A 15,170-nucleotide genomic window follows, 5' to 3' on the forward strand; every position below is an offset into this window, starting at 1 on the left:
TGAAGTCACCCATGCCAGGCTCAGGATGCTGTAAACTGTGACACCACCCATGCCCTGGCCCATACTGTACTTTCACCCATGCCGGCTATTATTTTGCCCTCCTGCATTGCACCTATGCCATTGGTTTATGCCCGGAATTGCTTTATACTGACTGTCACCCATATTGAACTGTACTTCCTTCAAGGCAGACTGGTGGATCCGAACTTGTATGCCCGTGCAGACTGTGATCTCACCCATGTTATTAAGAAATGCCCGTATATATTCTGTGACTGCCACCCATGCCGTTACAAGAATATGCCCTGGTCTTACACTGACTGCCACCCATGAGGGTAAAGCCATGCTGAAATTGACTGCCACCCAAGTTTATACTAATATGCCCGTGCTTACCTGAGATAGACCCATGCCGTTGCTTGTATGCCCGTGTACTTGTACATCAAGCCAGAAACAGGAGATAGTATGCCCGTGCTTACTGTGACTGTCAAACATACTTACTAATATCCAACTGCAGGACTGCCACCCATGCCATTGCATTATGCCCGTATCTATTGACTGTCACCCATGCCGTTTTGATCATGCCCGAGGTTTCAACTGTGACTTCACCCTTGCCACTGTTATGTTGTATGCCCGTGCTCAACATGTTTCTGCCACCCATGCCGTTCATATGCCCGTAATTATCTAACTGACCCATGCCGTAGCCAAATTTGCCCGTGCTTACTGTGACTGCCACCCATGCCGTTGCTTGTATGCCCGTGCTTACTGTGACTGTCACCCATGCCGTTGCTTGTATGCCCGTGCTTACTGTGACTGTCACCCATGCCGTTGCTTGTATGCCCGTGCTTACTGTGACTGTCACCCATGCCGTTGCTTGGCAAACGGTGTTGTTGCCATTCATGCCCTCCCAATTGAGTAGTAGACTGTATGTGTGTATCAAGGTGACACCTAGATGGTTATCAATATGAGTTATTTCTTGTGTAGGCTGTTATCCTAATTGAAATAAAATCATGGGAGGAGAAAAATGACCGTGTTAGCAGCCCAGTGGGAAGCAACTCTGTTCGGCATGCACATCGATACAACACTGATGCACTAGTCATTCGCACTGGCTTATCGACTTGTCCTGCATCCCAATCAGCCACGCAAAACAGTCTTGACTGGCAACAAATCTGTCCATATTGGGCCTCAGCTACCCATACTTGGTTTGTACTGCTGCTGACATCTACCTCTTAGGCCTACGAACAAACACTCAAATTGAAGCCTTTCCTGTTCCTGACAGTGAGATGACACATACATCTAGCTACTACACTAAACGTTTAGCACAGGTAGCTTCTGCCAGCAGGAATGAGTGCAATATGTGCTCGCATGGGGCCATTTCCCAAGATACAGTTGTTTTGAAATGAGCTAGTTTGATGGGCAACTCGTTTTTTTTTTTTTTAAACAAGAGAGAAAATAGACTTAAAGTGAAATAAAACGAAACAAGGCCACCAATCTGAAAGGGGACTTTTCTCATAGGATGGGGGGGAAAAGAGCAGGTGGTCAGACACTCTTAGACCTCTATCGGTGCATCTGCTTGATACCGCACATGTCTCTCTCTGTGGTCCTCTGTGGCTTTAGTTGGTGGACCGTGGTGCTTGTGATGCCAGGACAGTGGGTTTGATTCCTTGGACCACCCATACGTAAGACGTAGGCACGCAGGACTGGAAGCCGCTTTGGATAAAAGCATCTGCTAATGCATTATTATATTACCTCTGCCGCAATTGCTGTCTCTGAATAGCCAGCATTGGCACATGCACACGTCGACGGTGAGACCCATCAGACAGTTGGAAAGGCTTTCCCTCCCTTTTCAACATCCCTCCGTCTTCATTTGTTTTTATCTAATAAATTGACAATCTCACTTGGACGTTTGCTTAGAGATATTAGAGATATTGAGCTAGTAAAAAAAAAAGGAGGTGTTTAAATGTTGAATTGGAGAACGGAGTACTGCCGGTGCTCAGGTCAATTACTTGCATTCCAAGTAATAATGACATTATCAAGCCATTCATCTGCCATGTGATCCATATGCCCCACAGTCAGTTATGCAGATTGCCTGAAATTGAATTTTGGACCGAATGATTCAAGCCTCATTTTGTAATTATTCATTACTATTGAGCGACAACAGAACGCCAGCCGTGTTTGAGTAGTTCTGACAATTCACCCGAATGCAGAGCCGTTTGAGAATTTACAACACTTTGAAGAATGAACGGAATAGAAAAGTGCCTTTCAAAACTGCCTCGCCTCCTCTTTATTTGAGACCCATTGCGTCTCGGTTGGTCGTGAGAACATATTAGGATTTCACAATGAGCTCAAACTGACAAGTGCTCACATACTCTCCCTTGCTAATAAGGCTGTTAGCAAGGGAGAGTATTGGCTACTGACAGACAGAGCACCTCACAAGATTTTAATAGAATGGTTCTTCCAAAGGAAGAGGAACATAACAATAAACATGTTGTGGCCATTGCAAAATGACAATGTAGTCCCTCAGCAGTTGAAGTAAGCTGTGCTGCTGTCCTCGGTTACCTCAGCCCTATAAATACTACCCCTGGGGGGGGGCTGTAATCATCCCTGAAGGCACTGTCTACAGTGCCACAGCTGTAAATTGTAGTTTGCGAACATTGCGAAACATACATAGATTAAATACTCACACAAATAATACACACATGCACACACACACACACACAAACACACAAATGGAGAAAAATACACAAGTGCACACCAATAACTCCTTACCTTTAAGGTTGGGTGGGACTTCTGCATGCTGCCCCAGCTTAGCACCCAGACCTGGTCATGTGACTTGTCATAGAGCAGCTTCACTGGGAAAGGATCTGTCTCTACCGTCTTGAGAGAGAGAGAGAGAGAGAGAGAGAGAGAGAGAGAGAGAGAGAGAGAGAGAGAGAGAGAGAGAGAGAGAGAGAGAGAGAGAGAGAGAGAGAGAGAGAGAGAGAGAGAGAGAGAGAGAGAGAGAGAGAGAGAGAGAGAGAGAGAGAGAGAGAGAGAGAGAGAGAGAGAGAGAGAGAGAGAGAGAGAGAGAGAGAGAGAGAGAGAGAGAGAGAGAGAGAGAGACACAGAAGCGTGATCTGTTTCACCTGTCCTTGTGATTGTTTCTACCCCCCTCCAGGTGTCGCTGATTTTCCCTTGTGCATATTTATCCCCGTGTTTCCCGTCTCTTTGTGTCAGTTCGTCTCGTATGTTGAAGTCAACCAGCGTGTTTGATCCCATGCTCCTGCATTTCTATTCTCTTCGACTAGTCCTCCCGACCCCCCCCTCCCTTCCCCATCGCCACCCCCAGTGAAGCGCGACAGAGGCATGTGTTCAGTAATGGGAAGCCAGCCTATTTATTTTCCACTGGTCAGCTATGTGTCAACAGCACTCCCACTCCGAGACCCCACGGAGGAGGAGGGGGACGCTGACGCTGCCACTCACATGTCAGAGAAGGGGAATGGGGGGGCAGAGTGCACCAAACAATGAGACATACAGGCAACTGATCGCTCGTCACATCCCCCCGTATACTCCTCGTTTGTTACAGACACATCTCACTTACTATCAGCTCACTGTTCTTTTACAGCCATTTTATTTTTACAGCATTTCTCCAGCTAAAGAGTTATATTACATTTTTTTTTTAAATAATGTTCAGTATCTAATATCATGCATGCGTGACAGGAAACGAAAATGACTTTGCTGTTGTTGCTGTTGTCGAGTCAACATATGAGCACAAGAAGGGTGCTCTTTCTGTCTCTTTCAAAAGACTCCCAGAAACGTCTCCGTAAAAAAGAGTGGACACGGCTGAGATAGAGGGTGAGGTACAGGAGGCAGAGAGAGATGGAGGGAGAGAGGAAAGGGATGATGCATTAACCCCCTGCCCTCACACACACCCGTGAGGGTATGGCGAAGTGTGACAAGAACTTGGAGATTGGGAAACCACTAACTTGTCTGTTTTCAGCCCTCTTCTTTTCTCTCTCTCTCTCTCTCTCTCTCTCTCTCTCTCTCTCTCTCTCTCTCTCTCTCTCTCTCTCTCTCTCTCTCTCTCTCTCTCTCTCTCTCTCTCTCTCTCTCCTCTCTCTCCTCTCTACCTCTCTCTCTCTACCCCTCTCTCTCTACCTCTCTCTCTCTACCTCTCTACCTCTCTCTCTCTCTACCTCTCTCTCTCTCTACCTCTCTCTCTCTCTACCGCTCTCTCTCTCTACCTCTCTCTCCTCTACCTATTGGTGACCTGTGTAAAAGCCTCGGGGGGGGCTCTCTAAACAGCTCATAGAGAAGATTAATAATGCCAACCAACCTGCACCACATTCTGGGCCTGGGTGTCAATGACCAGCAGGCGTTTCTGAAGGGGCTGGGTGACGTAGATGTATTTATCCCTCACACTGACCGCTGAGGACCACACACAGTGTTCCGGAGACACACCTTCACCTTTCGGGCACATCTCCTCCTGGAGAAAGAACGGGATGGAAGAAGAGATCGAATGGAGGAACGAAAGACGGGAAGAAGGGAGGAAGCAGAAGAAGACGATGACGAAGAAGAAGCAATAATAGAAGGGAGCGCGACGAATCCACGGTTAATCACATAGCTTCCACACACGGGATTGGGCCATCATGCAGCAGAGAAAATGCTGTTTACAGCAGCAATGGACTAACACATGCCGTATTACGTTTGTATTGATCTGTAATACAATTACCACAATCTGTACAACTTAAATCCCTCAGAAAAACAAGCAACTTTTACCAACTTAAGCCCATTACTTTGAGAGAGCGATGTTCTCTAGTACAGTACATTACAGACGTGCAGGGTTACTGTGAGCTATTGACTTGGGGTCTTTGACTAATGGACATTCGTAATTACGTAACATTTAGTGAACGGAGGGCACAGATACTGGCAATGGGCTGTAGTGGAGTGTGTGTATGTGTGTGGGGGGGTGGGGGGTACATCTGTACTGTGCATTCGGGAAGTATTCTGACCCATTCCCTTTTCCACATTCTGTTACGTTACATCCTTTAAATGTGTTAAATTCCTTTCCCCCTCAATCTACACACAATACCCCATAATGTCAATGCGAAAACACGTTTTCCAGAAAGTTTTGTCTATGTATTAAAGTAAAAAACAGAAATACCTTATTTACATAAGTATTCAGACCCTTTGCAATGAGACTCGAAATTGAGCTCAGGTGCATCCTGTTTCCATTTCTACAACTTGATTGGAGTCCACCTGTGGTAAATTCAATTACTTGGACATGATTTGGAAAGGCACACACCTGTCTATATAAGGTCCCACAGTTGACAGTGCATGTCAGAGCAAAAACCATAGAGCTCAGAGACAAGAGAGGGCCAAAACATTTCTGCAGCACTGAAGGTCCCCAAGAACACAGTGGCCTCCAACATTCTTAAATGGAAGAAGTGTGGAACCACCAACACTCTTCCGAGAGCTGGCCACTCTTTGCCTGAAAGCTTCAATTCTGGAGGAAACCTGGCACCATCCCTACGGTGAAGCATGGTGGTGGCAGCATTATGCTGTGGGGATGTTTTTCAGCGGCAGGGACTGGGAGACTAGTCAGGATTGAGGGAAAGATGAACGTAGCAAAGTACAGAGAGATCATTGATAAAAACCACCTCCAGAGTGCTCAGGACCTCAGACTGGGATGAAGGTTCACCTTCCAGCAGTACAACGACCCTAAGCACACAGCCAAGACAATGCAGAAGTGGCTTCGGGACAAATCTTTGAATGTCCTTGAGTGCCCAGCCAGAGCCTGGACTTGAACCCGATCTGACCTGAAAATACCTGAGAGGATCTGCGGAGAAGAATGGGAGAAACTCCCCAAATACAGGTGTGCCAAGAAGACTCCAGTCTGAGTTCGCTGCCAAAGGTAAAGGGTCTGACTACCTATGTAAATGTGATATTTCATTATTCTATTTTATTTTTTTTACCTGTTTTTGCTTTGTCATTATGGGGTGTTGTGTGTATATTGCTGACGATTTCTATTTATTTAATACATTTTAGAATAAGGCTGTAACGTAACAAAATGTGGAAAAAGTCAAGGGGTCTGAGTACTTTCTGAATGAACCGTATATCTGTAAGAGTGAGGCTTATTCCCTCTGGATTAGTATATATTTCATATCATCTCAAGTCATAAAAAGTCCACAAATACAAAGTCCAAAAAATCATTATCCTGTAAAACATGTACAGTATGTACTCACATAGCTGGCCATGATCCTCTCGGTGCACTTGATGTGTCTGCGTATCTCACACTTGCTGGGCTGCAGCACCGTGATGCCCTCATCAGAAAACACATAGAACATGTTCCCTACGCTCAACCCTGGGGAGATAGGACATAAAAATTGGTTCAGCTAACATTCAAGAGCCTACCAGAGCCTACAGACCCTGTTAGCAACGCCTGAGCTGTTGAATGACTGGTGGTGTTGTCAGGCATTTTGACAGCACAGTCAGTCTCCGTAAACAGTATGTCTAGCGAGTGAATTGTGAGACTGTCTTCTCAAACTTGATAGCCGCTATGAGCGCAATAACATTTTGCGGGCCAGTTACCTGACCCTAAACAACAGCTGTTTACTAGACAACTGCTATTCATGCTTTGGAAAAGCACATTGTGTGGGGATGGAGGGCAGGTTACATCATATTGAATGACGAGGTGAAATCAACAGCGTGAGTGCTGCTGACACATTCATGTTGTGACGTGCAGACCAGTGGTGCAGTCTGCATCAGGATTCAAACGGGTGGGCCTCTCTCATACTCTCTAATCAGCCAAAAGAGTTCTTCTCATACGCAATGTTTTGGTGTCACAACTCGATTATACTGTTCTGAGGAAGAGTTATGTGTGCTGAAGTGCTGAGGCAGGCCTGTAAACAAAACTGTTTTAACTGTGTGTATCTTTTCATGGTTAAGTCTTTGTGAAATAATGTTTTCGGCAAGAACACAAAACACACCAATCATCATTCAGGAAGACAAAGTAAAATGATGGAAATTAGCGGTAAAGCTGCTAATTAGTAGCGTTACGTGGTGTTTTACAAATGATGTGTTACTCTTGTGGATGTTGTATTCTACACAAGCATTTCGCCACAGCCACAAGAACATCTGCAAAACACGTGTATGTGACAAATACAATTTGATTTGACATATACTGCATATAATAAACCCTATTCATCCGAACAAGACATTCAGAAGAAGGTTGGTCAATTCTAAAGGTTCATTTAAAAGAACAGGGAATGAGACATGGTGGCAAGTGTTTATACAACAGTAGGTTTTAGTACCTTCCTCCCGCCACAGTATGTTTGCAACTGCAGCATCAGCATCAGAATGACAGAAGAGAGACGGAGAAAGGGAGACAGAGGAGAGAGAGAAGAGAGAGAGAAGAGAGAGAGAGAGAGAGAGACCATGTCATATCAAGTCATTTCAGAAAAAGTGGGACAGAAACACATTTAGCAAGAGTGTTTCTTTACAGAGGCAGAGATTCTGTATTATCACAACATAAATGTGTTCTAGATTTTTTTAATTGCATTTGAGGTCTATCTAAATCTCAAAGGCTGTACAAATGTTATATATATATATACTGTACATACAGATACCATACAATAAATCAGATACAAAGCATTATCATTTATTTGTTATAACTTCTGTTTCTGACACTTTCTACCAGAGGTGTGGACTCGAGTCAGAATCAAGTCAGTATCAAGTCAGTCACAAATATGACTCAACTTTGACTTTAACACCAATGACTCGTGACTTAACTTGGACTTGAGCCTTTTGACTCAAACTGACTTGATACCCTCCCCAAGCCCAAATATTAAAAATTGTGCAGCGCATCAACTCTTCATTTAACAGATTACAGTTTGAATCGGAGAGCAGCCAATCAAATTGAGCCAGCTGAGAAAAAGTGGTAGTGCAGAGGAACGTCGGTGGGTGAATTCAGACGGAGCCCTTGGAAAGATGATACCCCAAATTATTATTTTCGGATATAAAGACTACGATGTAGTCAACTAAAAAACACATTGCAACTTGCAAATCATGCGGGAAGAAAATGATAGATTGCAGCCCATAGCGATCCTCGATAGGCGATTGATATGAGGGGGGGACTTCCATGGAAATATGAGGTTTATTTGGAAAATAAAAAACATATATACTTTTTAAATGCATTCATGATTTGAATACTAAGTATTACTGCTGTTAAAAATATGAAATAGTATTACATTGAAGAGCACATTATGACTTGTTTAGGACTCGAAACTCAAAGTTTAGCACTTGAGATGTATTGGTCTGGACTTGAGACTTGACTCGGACTTTAAAAAAATATATATATATTTTTACCTTTATTTAGCCAGGTAGGCCAGTTGAGAACAAGTTCTCATTTACAACTGCGACCTGGCAAAGCAGTGCAGCAAAAAGAACAACAGAGTTGCCTGTCTTGACTTGGGACTTGAGTGCTCAGACTTGAGACTTACTTGTGACTTGTGAAACAATGACTTGGTCCAACCTCTGCTTTCTACAGCCTACTATTTTCGTTAATTAAATTGGCTTTTGAAAATCCCAGAGACATTTTTCCATGTTCTACTCTCAGCCACTTACGTGTCTTTCTGGCTGAGTCCTCCACAAACAGAGACGATATGTCCTCGTCCACCCCCACCTCATTCTTAGCAATGCAGGTGTAGGCGCCTGTGTCCTCATAGCGTACACTGCCAATGTGGAGCTCGCTCCCATTCGCTGTGTTAGAGATGAGCAGAAAAGACAAGTGTTAGCTCAGCCCCACATTTCTACACTGATTCACATTTTCCATGGATGTTTCATCCTCCCACCTAAAAATGCACACTCTGTCCTTTTCGAAAATGAATAAACAAAGATAATCTAAGTAGCCACCTACCTGCGTACCTACTTCTCACTAACAGAAGCCATTGATGCCAGAACCCTTTTGACGACATCACAACACTTTAGCAAAATATACTTTGACTGAATCGTCTCTGTTCTGTTCACAGTGATCTAGAGTGTCAGGTAAAGGTGATGTATCCCAGGGCACAGTGAGTGCTATCACCAGAGCCATCCCTCTCTGACGGTATCACTAGTGTGTGTGTGTGTGTGTGTGTGTGTGTGTGTGTGTGTGTGTGTGTGTGTGTGTGTGTGTGTGTGTGTGTGTGTGTGTTAGATGTATCAGGTAAAGGTGATGTATCCCAGGACACAGTGAGTGCTATCATCAGAGGCATCCCTCTCTGACGGTATCACTAGTGTGTGTTAGATGTATCAGGTAAAGGTGATGTATCCCAGGACACAGTGAGTGCTATCATCAGAGGCATCCCCCTCCGACGGTATCACTAGTGTGTGTTAGATGTATCAGGTAAAGGTGATGTATCCCAGGACACAGTGAGTGCTATCATCAGAGGCATCCCTCTCTGACGGTATCACTCGTGTGTGTGTGTGTGTGTTAGATGTATCAGGTAAAGGTGATGTATCCCAGGACACAGTGAGTGCTATCATCAGAGGCATCCCTCTCTGACGGTATCACTAGTGTGTGTGTGTGTGTTAGATGTATCAGGTAAAGGTGATGTATCCCAGGACACAGTGAGTGCTATCATCAGAGGCATCCCTCTCTGACGGTATCATTAGTGTGTGTTAGATGTATCAGGTAAAGGTGATGTATCCCAGGACACAGTGAGTGCTATCATCAGAGGCATCCCTCTCTGACGGTATCACTAGTGTGTGTGTGTGTGTTAGATGTATCAGGTAAAGGTGATGTATCCCAGGACACAGTGAGTGCTATCATCAGCGGCATCCCTCTCTGACGGTATCATTAGTGTGTGTTAGATGTATCAGGTAAAAGTGATGTATCCCAGGGCACAGTGAGTGCTATCATCAGAGGCATCCCTCTCTGACGGTATCACTCGTGTGTGTGTTAGATGTATCAGGTAAACGTGAGGTATCCCAGGACACAGTGAGTGCTATCATCAGAGGCATCCCTCTCTGACGGTATCACTAGTGTGTGTGTTAGATGTATCAGGTAAAGGTGATGTATCCCAGGACACAGTGAGTGCTATCATCAGAGGCATCCCTCTCTGACGGTATCATTAGTGCGTGTTAGATGTATCAGGTAAAAGTGATGTATCCCAGGGCACAGTGAGTGCTATCATCAGAGGCATCCCTCTCTGACGGTATCACTAGTGTGTGTGTTAGATGTATCAGGTAAACGTGAGGTATCCCAGGACACAGTGAGTGCTATCATCAGAGGCATCCCTCTCTGACGGTATCACTAGTGTGTGTGTTAGATGTATCAGGTAAAGGTGATGTATCCCAGGACACAGTGAGTGCTATCATCAGAGGCATCCCTCTCTGACGGTATCACTAGTGTGTGTGTTAGATGTATCAGGTAAAGCTGATGTATCCCAGGGCACAGTGAGTGCTATCATCAGAGGCATCCCTCTCTGACGGTATCACTAGTGTGTGTTAGATGTATCAGGTAAAGGTGATGTATCCCAGGACACAGTGAGTGCTATCATCAGAGGCATCCCTCTCTGACGGTATCACTAGTGTGTGTGTGTGTGTGTGTGTGTGTGTGTGTGTGTGTGTGTGTGTGTGTGTGTGTAGATGTATCAGGTAAAGGTGATGTATCCCAGGACACAGTGAGTGCTATCATCAGAGGCATCCCTCTCTGACGGTATCACTAGTGTGTGTGTGTGTGTTAGATGTATCAGGTAAAGGTGATGTATCCCAGGACACAGTGAGTGCTATCATCAGAGGCATCCCTCTCTGACGGTATCACTAGTGTGTGTGTTAGATGTATCAGGTAAAGGTGATGTATCCCAGGACACAGTGAGTGCTATCATCAGAGGCATCCCTCTCCGACAGTATCACTAGTGTGTGTGTTAGATGTATCAGGTAAACGTGATGTATCCCAGGGCACAGTGAGTGCTATCATCAGAGGCATCCCTCTCTGACGGTATCACTAGTGTGTGTGTTAGATGTATCAGGTAAACGTGATGTATCCCAGGGCACAGTGAGTGCTATCATCAGAGGCATCCCTCTCTGACGGTATCACTAGTGTGTGTGTGTGTGTTAGATGTATCAGGTAAACGTGATGTATCCCAGGGCACAGTGAGTGCTATCATCAGAGGCATCCCTCTCTGACGGTATCACTAGTGTGTGTGTTAGATGTATCAGGTAAACGTGATGTATCCCAGGGCACAGTGAGTGCTATCATCAGAGGCATCCCTCTCTGACGGTATCACTAGTGTGTGTGTGTGTGTTAGATGTATCAGGTAAACGTGATGTATCCCAGGGCACAGTGCTATCATGAGAGGCAGCAGAGGTTTTCCTAGCTCTCTGACACTAGCACTCAGCCTTTTTTGGATCTACGGCATGCTCTCACACACATCATCAGAGGCATCCCTCTCTGACGGTATCACTAGTGTGTGTGTTAGATGTATCAGGTAAAGGTGATGTATCCCAGGACACAGTGAGTGCTATCATCAGAGGCATCCCTCTCTGACAGTATCACTAGTGTGTGTGTGTTAGATGTATCAGGTAAACGTGATGTATCCCAGGGCACAGTGCTATCATGAGAGGCAGTAGAGGTTTTCCTAGCTCTGTGACACTAGCACTCAGCCTTTTTTGGATCTACGGCATGCTCTCACACTCACACCCCCCCTCATCCTCACGCTACTGCTGTTGCCGTTGCTGTTGCTGCATTGTTGCCTTGATCACAAGGCAATCTTCACAACGCCGCAGAAGGAGTGAAGGACGCCTGTGTCAGACAGCTGCTTTCGACACGCCGTGTCAAAGATCATGTGCCAGTCTCTCTTCCACCTTCCTCCCCTCTTCTCTGCCTCCCTCTTGCTGTCCTCTTTGATCCCCCTCTCTTGAGCTCTCTCCATGTGTCTCCTAAATGTGGATTGGCAGTGCAGAGGCAGCGGAGAACTTCTCAGTGCTACAAAACACCTGACTGAGCCATGGCCTGAGACTAAAACCCTGGACTAATAGAAACAAACGACTTCCACAGGAACCAATGCACAGATAATGCAATATGCATTTATTTAACTAGGCCATTCAGTTAAAAAAACGCATTCTTATTTTCAATGGTGGCTTAGGAATAGTGGGTTAACTGTCTTGTTCAGAACGACATATTTTTACCTTGGCAGCTCGGGGGATCGACCTTTCGGTTTCTAGTCCAACGCTCTAACCACTGGACTACATGCCGCCCCATTTAGAGCAACGGTCGATAACAAAAGTTCTACCGCCTTATAAACAGTCATTTTTGTTACACTATACCTCACGTTATTGAAATGCACAGTTAAATGGATTACGTTTTCACAGTAGTTTGTGTTCAAATTCACTCTCTACTCTTTAGGGAGGAGAAACGTAATGATGTAAAGTGTGGGCCTCCCGACATTAAACACCAGACAGTGTCGTAATTGCCTATTATCCATAATTATGCTTTGATCCATTTTAATGCATAACCACTCAATTAATAATTTGCTTATAGTTAGACATTGATTTCTCACTTAAAATGTTGTTTTTGTGTTGAATTAATAACAAGGGAACAGAGATATTATACTGTGATTTCAGACTTGTAGAACTGTGTGGCGCCAGGGGGTAAATGGAAGGTTTTAGTCAGTTGAGATGTTGAGAATGTGTCAGATAGAAATCAAATATACAGAGATGATATCTATATCTATATCTATATATATATATATCAATATTCCAAATGACAGAGGATGATGTTGGTTCTACATTTCTATCTGATTTCAGCAGTGTTATGCCTTCCTATATAACCCCCATGCAGCTGTCCATTCAGCACCATCAGTAGCACTAAGCAGTCATGAACCTTGGAGAGCGCCTATTGCTAACAGCTGAGCCTCTTGAACACTCCCATTGTAAATGGAGGGGATCCTGGCAGCATAGTTAGGCAGTTAACCAACAAAAGCTATGTAAAAAAAAAAAAAAAATTAAAGGTTGTGTCGTGTAATGGACACTGCAGCTATAGGAGAAATGTTTTGTAAAGATTGACAGCATTTTTATCAGTTCAGTAAGGTGTGGGTTTTTCTTTTGTCTAACTTTTCTTTCGTCAAACTTTCTTTATTGCGACAAACGGTGCCGAATCATTTTGAAGAGACGCGGGCCACGTGAACCTCCACTCCACATTTGTTTCTAAATGCCTACTGCTCGTTAAATCTACTGTCCAACTATAAAAAAATACAAAAAAAGAAAGGTTTCTTTGCAAATCTTGCATTCTATCCATATTTGGCTTTTGCAGGCTACCTGATACATGACACAGATAGGTGGGAGGGCAAACAGTCTATCGACAATTTATTCATGAGGAATTTACCTAAACTAATGAAGAAAACACTTCAACTACCTCCGCTTTATTTGACATTCTAGAGTTTTGGGATGTCATTAGCTCCAGCTGTTTTTATCGACATAAACGCACCGCAGCAGTCAATTGTCGCATCTATTTTCTATGCAAACCTTCTAAATGTCAATAAGGAAAAAAAAATCACTGGACAACATAATGGGAACATAGCTAGTGAGCACTGTAGCCTCACCTTTACATTGGCAAGCAAGATTGCGAGCTCTAACATTAGCCTCCGACTTGGAAATCAATTTACTGATGCAATGTTGAAAAAATTCACGTGTAGAGTATCACTCTCTAAAACCACCGTGCTCTGTAGACTTTTGAGCACTCTGTTAAACCTTTACTAGGTATAAGACTATCATCAGATCTGATAACAATTAAATGGACATCCTAGAACCCAGCTCTGAACCGAGCTGTGAGAGTTGGCCGATCCGTGAAGCTGGGCTGCAGGACGTTAATGTATGTGTGAAGCTTTCAGAACCTCCCCTGTTTAAGCTGCATCTGAAGCCTGAAAACAGGCCATTATCACAGGTAATGACCCACACACAGCCTGTAAACTGCCATCTAACGAGGACGACTCCATAAAAGACGATCACTTCTGTCCCCTCGGAAATTGAAACTTCCGTTTTAACTCCCCCCCCACATGGCTGCGGTCGGTTTCATTTACACACACTGTTGTTCCATCTATTTCTTTCATCTTCTAGGAATGGATATTTACTCTTCTGAAATCAGTGGCCTAAGCAATCAACCGACAAACTAACAATAGTCAAAACGGTCACCATAATCTTAGATTTGACAACACAGGAAGGTGTGACACAGATTGGCACCTAGTATAGCAACACCTCCATGGTTCCCTGCATAGTGGTGTGTCTGGTAAACAGCAGCTGCTATGACGGTAATAACAGGGTGCGTCTCAAGTGGCACCCTGACCCTTATACGTTACCTATGGGCCCTAGTCAAAAGTAGTTCTCTATATAGGCAATAAGGTGTCATTTGGGATGCACTCCGTCTTGCCAGTGTGGGCAGCAAAGCAGCCTGGTGCCTTACCGATGAGGGAGAGCTGCTTGGACGGTCTAGGCTGCAGGTCCATGCCGTTCTTCAGCCACATGATCTTAGGGTCTGGGATGCCGTCGGCGTGGCAGTGCAGGCTGGCAGACACACCAGGCTCCTGTGCCTGCGTCTCTGGGTAGACCAGGATCACTGGGGGAACTAGATACACAGAAACACGCACACATGCACAGACACACACGTGAAAAGAGAGAGACACACGCACACAGCCACAAGAGAGAGGAGTTAGGGAGGTATACTTACAAAGAAACATTGATAGGAGTGGCAGGATGGTATAGAAACACACACACACCAGGCACATCGGGCACACCGGGCAGAAAGGATTTAGTTTCACACCGGTACCACACGCATAGCTACAAGCACTGCATTACAACAGAGTCCAGCATGAGACATGTTTATAAGAGGCATGCTTACATGTTTATAAGACCAAATAAGATCACAATTGAAATGCAAGGTAATTGTCTTCCAAGATAACCTGCCTTTCCAGGAAGAAAACTTTTTCAGCTTTTTCAGCTGAAGCCAGGTCTTAGATGCAGCTGTATCGTTTTTCAATTAGCCTAAATCCTGCCGTACAACACAACACAATCACGCCTATTGTCCCTGTTAATTGAAAATCATTTCAGGCTATTTTTTCCTCTATTCATATCTGCGCATGCAAATGAATCAAAGCTCCGAGGACGGCGATTATTATCTTTGATTTGATACGGTACAGACGGCTCTCCCAAGGTCCTCAATGAAG

General features: G+C 44.6%; 1 protein-coding gene across 2 annotated transcripts in view; it reads right to left on the minus strand.

Annotated features, from left to right (window-relative positions):
- Window positions 1–15,170, minus strand: part of LOC118391756 (follistatin-related protein 4-like) — a 221,123-nt gene that overhangs the window by 10,926 nt on the left and 195,027 nt on the right. Inside the window, exons 9-14 of one of the 2 annotated variants that reach the window (XM_052457655.1) lie at window positions 14,411–14,572; window positions 8,596–8,730; window positions 7,284–7,310; window positions 6,216–6,334; window positions 4,307–4,456; window positions 2,761–2,868 (exon numbers count right to left, since the gene is read on the minus strand). In XM_052457655.1, the coding sequence (XP_052313615.1) occupies window positions 2,761–2,868; window positions 4,307–4,456; window positions 6,216–6,334; window positions 7,284–7,310; window positions 8,596–8,730; window positions 14,411–14,572 (701 nt within the window). The remainder of the gene's footprint in view (window positions 1–2,760; window positions 2,869–4,306; window positions 4,457–6,215; window positions 6,335–7,283; window positions 7,311–8,595; window positions 8,731–14,410; window positions 14,573–15,170) is intronic. The other variant, XM_052457656.1, reaches the window with a different exon arrangement.

Source organism: Oncorhynchus keta, chromosome 12, assembly GCF_023373465.1.
Source record: "Oncorhynchus keta strain PuntledgeMale-10-30-2019 chromosome 12, Oket_V2, whole genome shotgun sequence".
Classification (NCBI taxonomy): domain Eukaryota; kingdom Metazoa; phylum Chordata; class Actinopteri; order Salmoniformes; family Salmonidae; genus Oncorhynchus; species Oncorhynchus keta.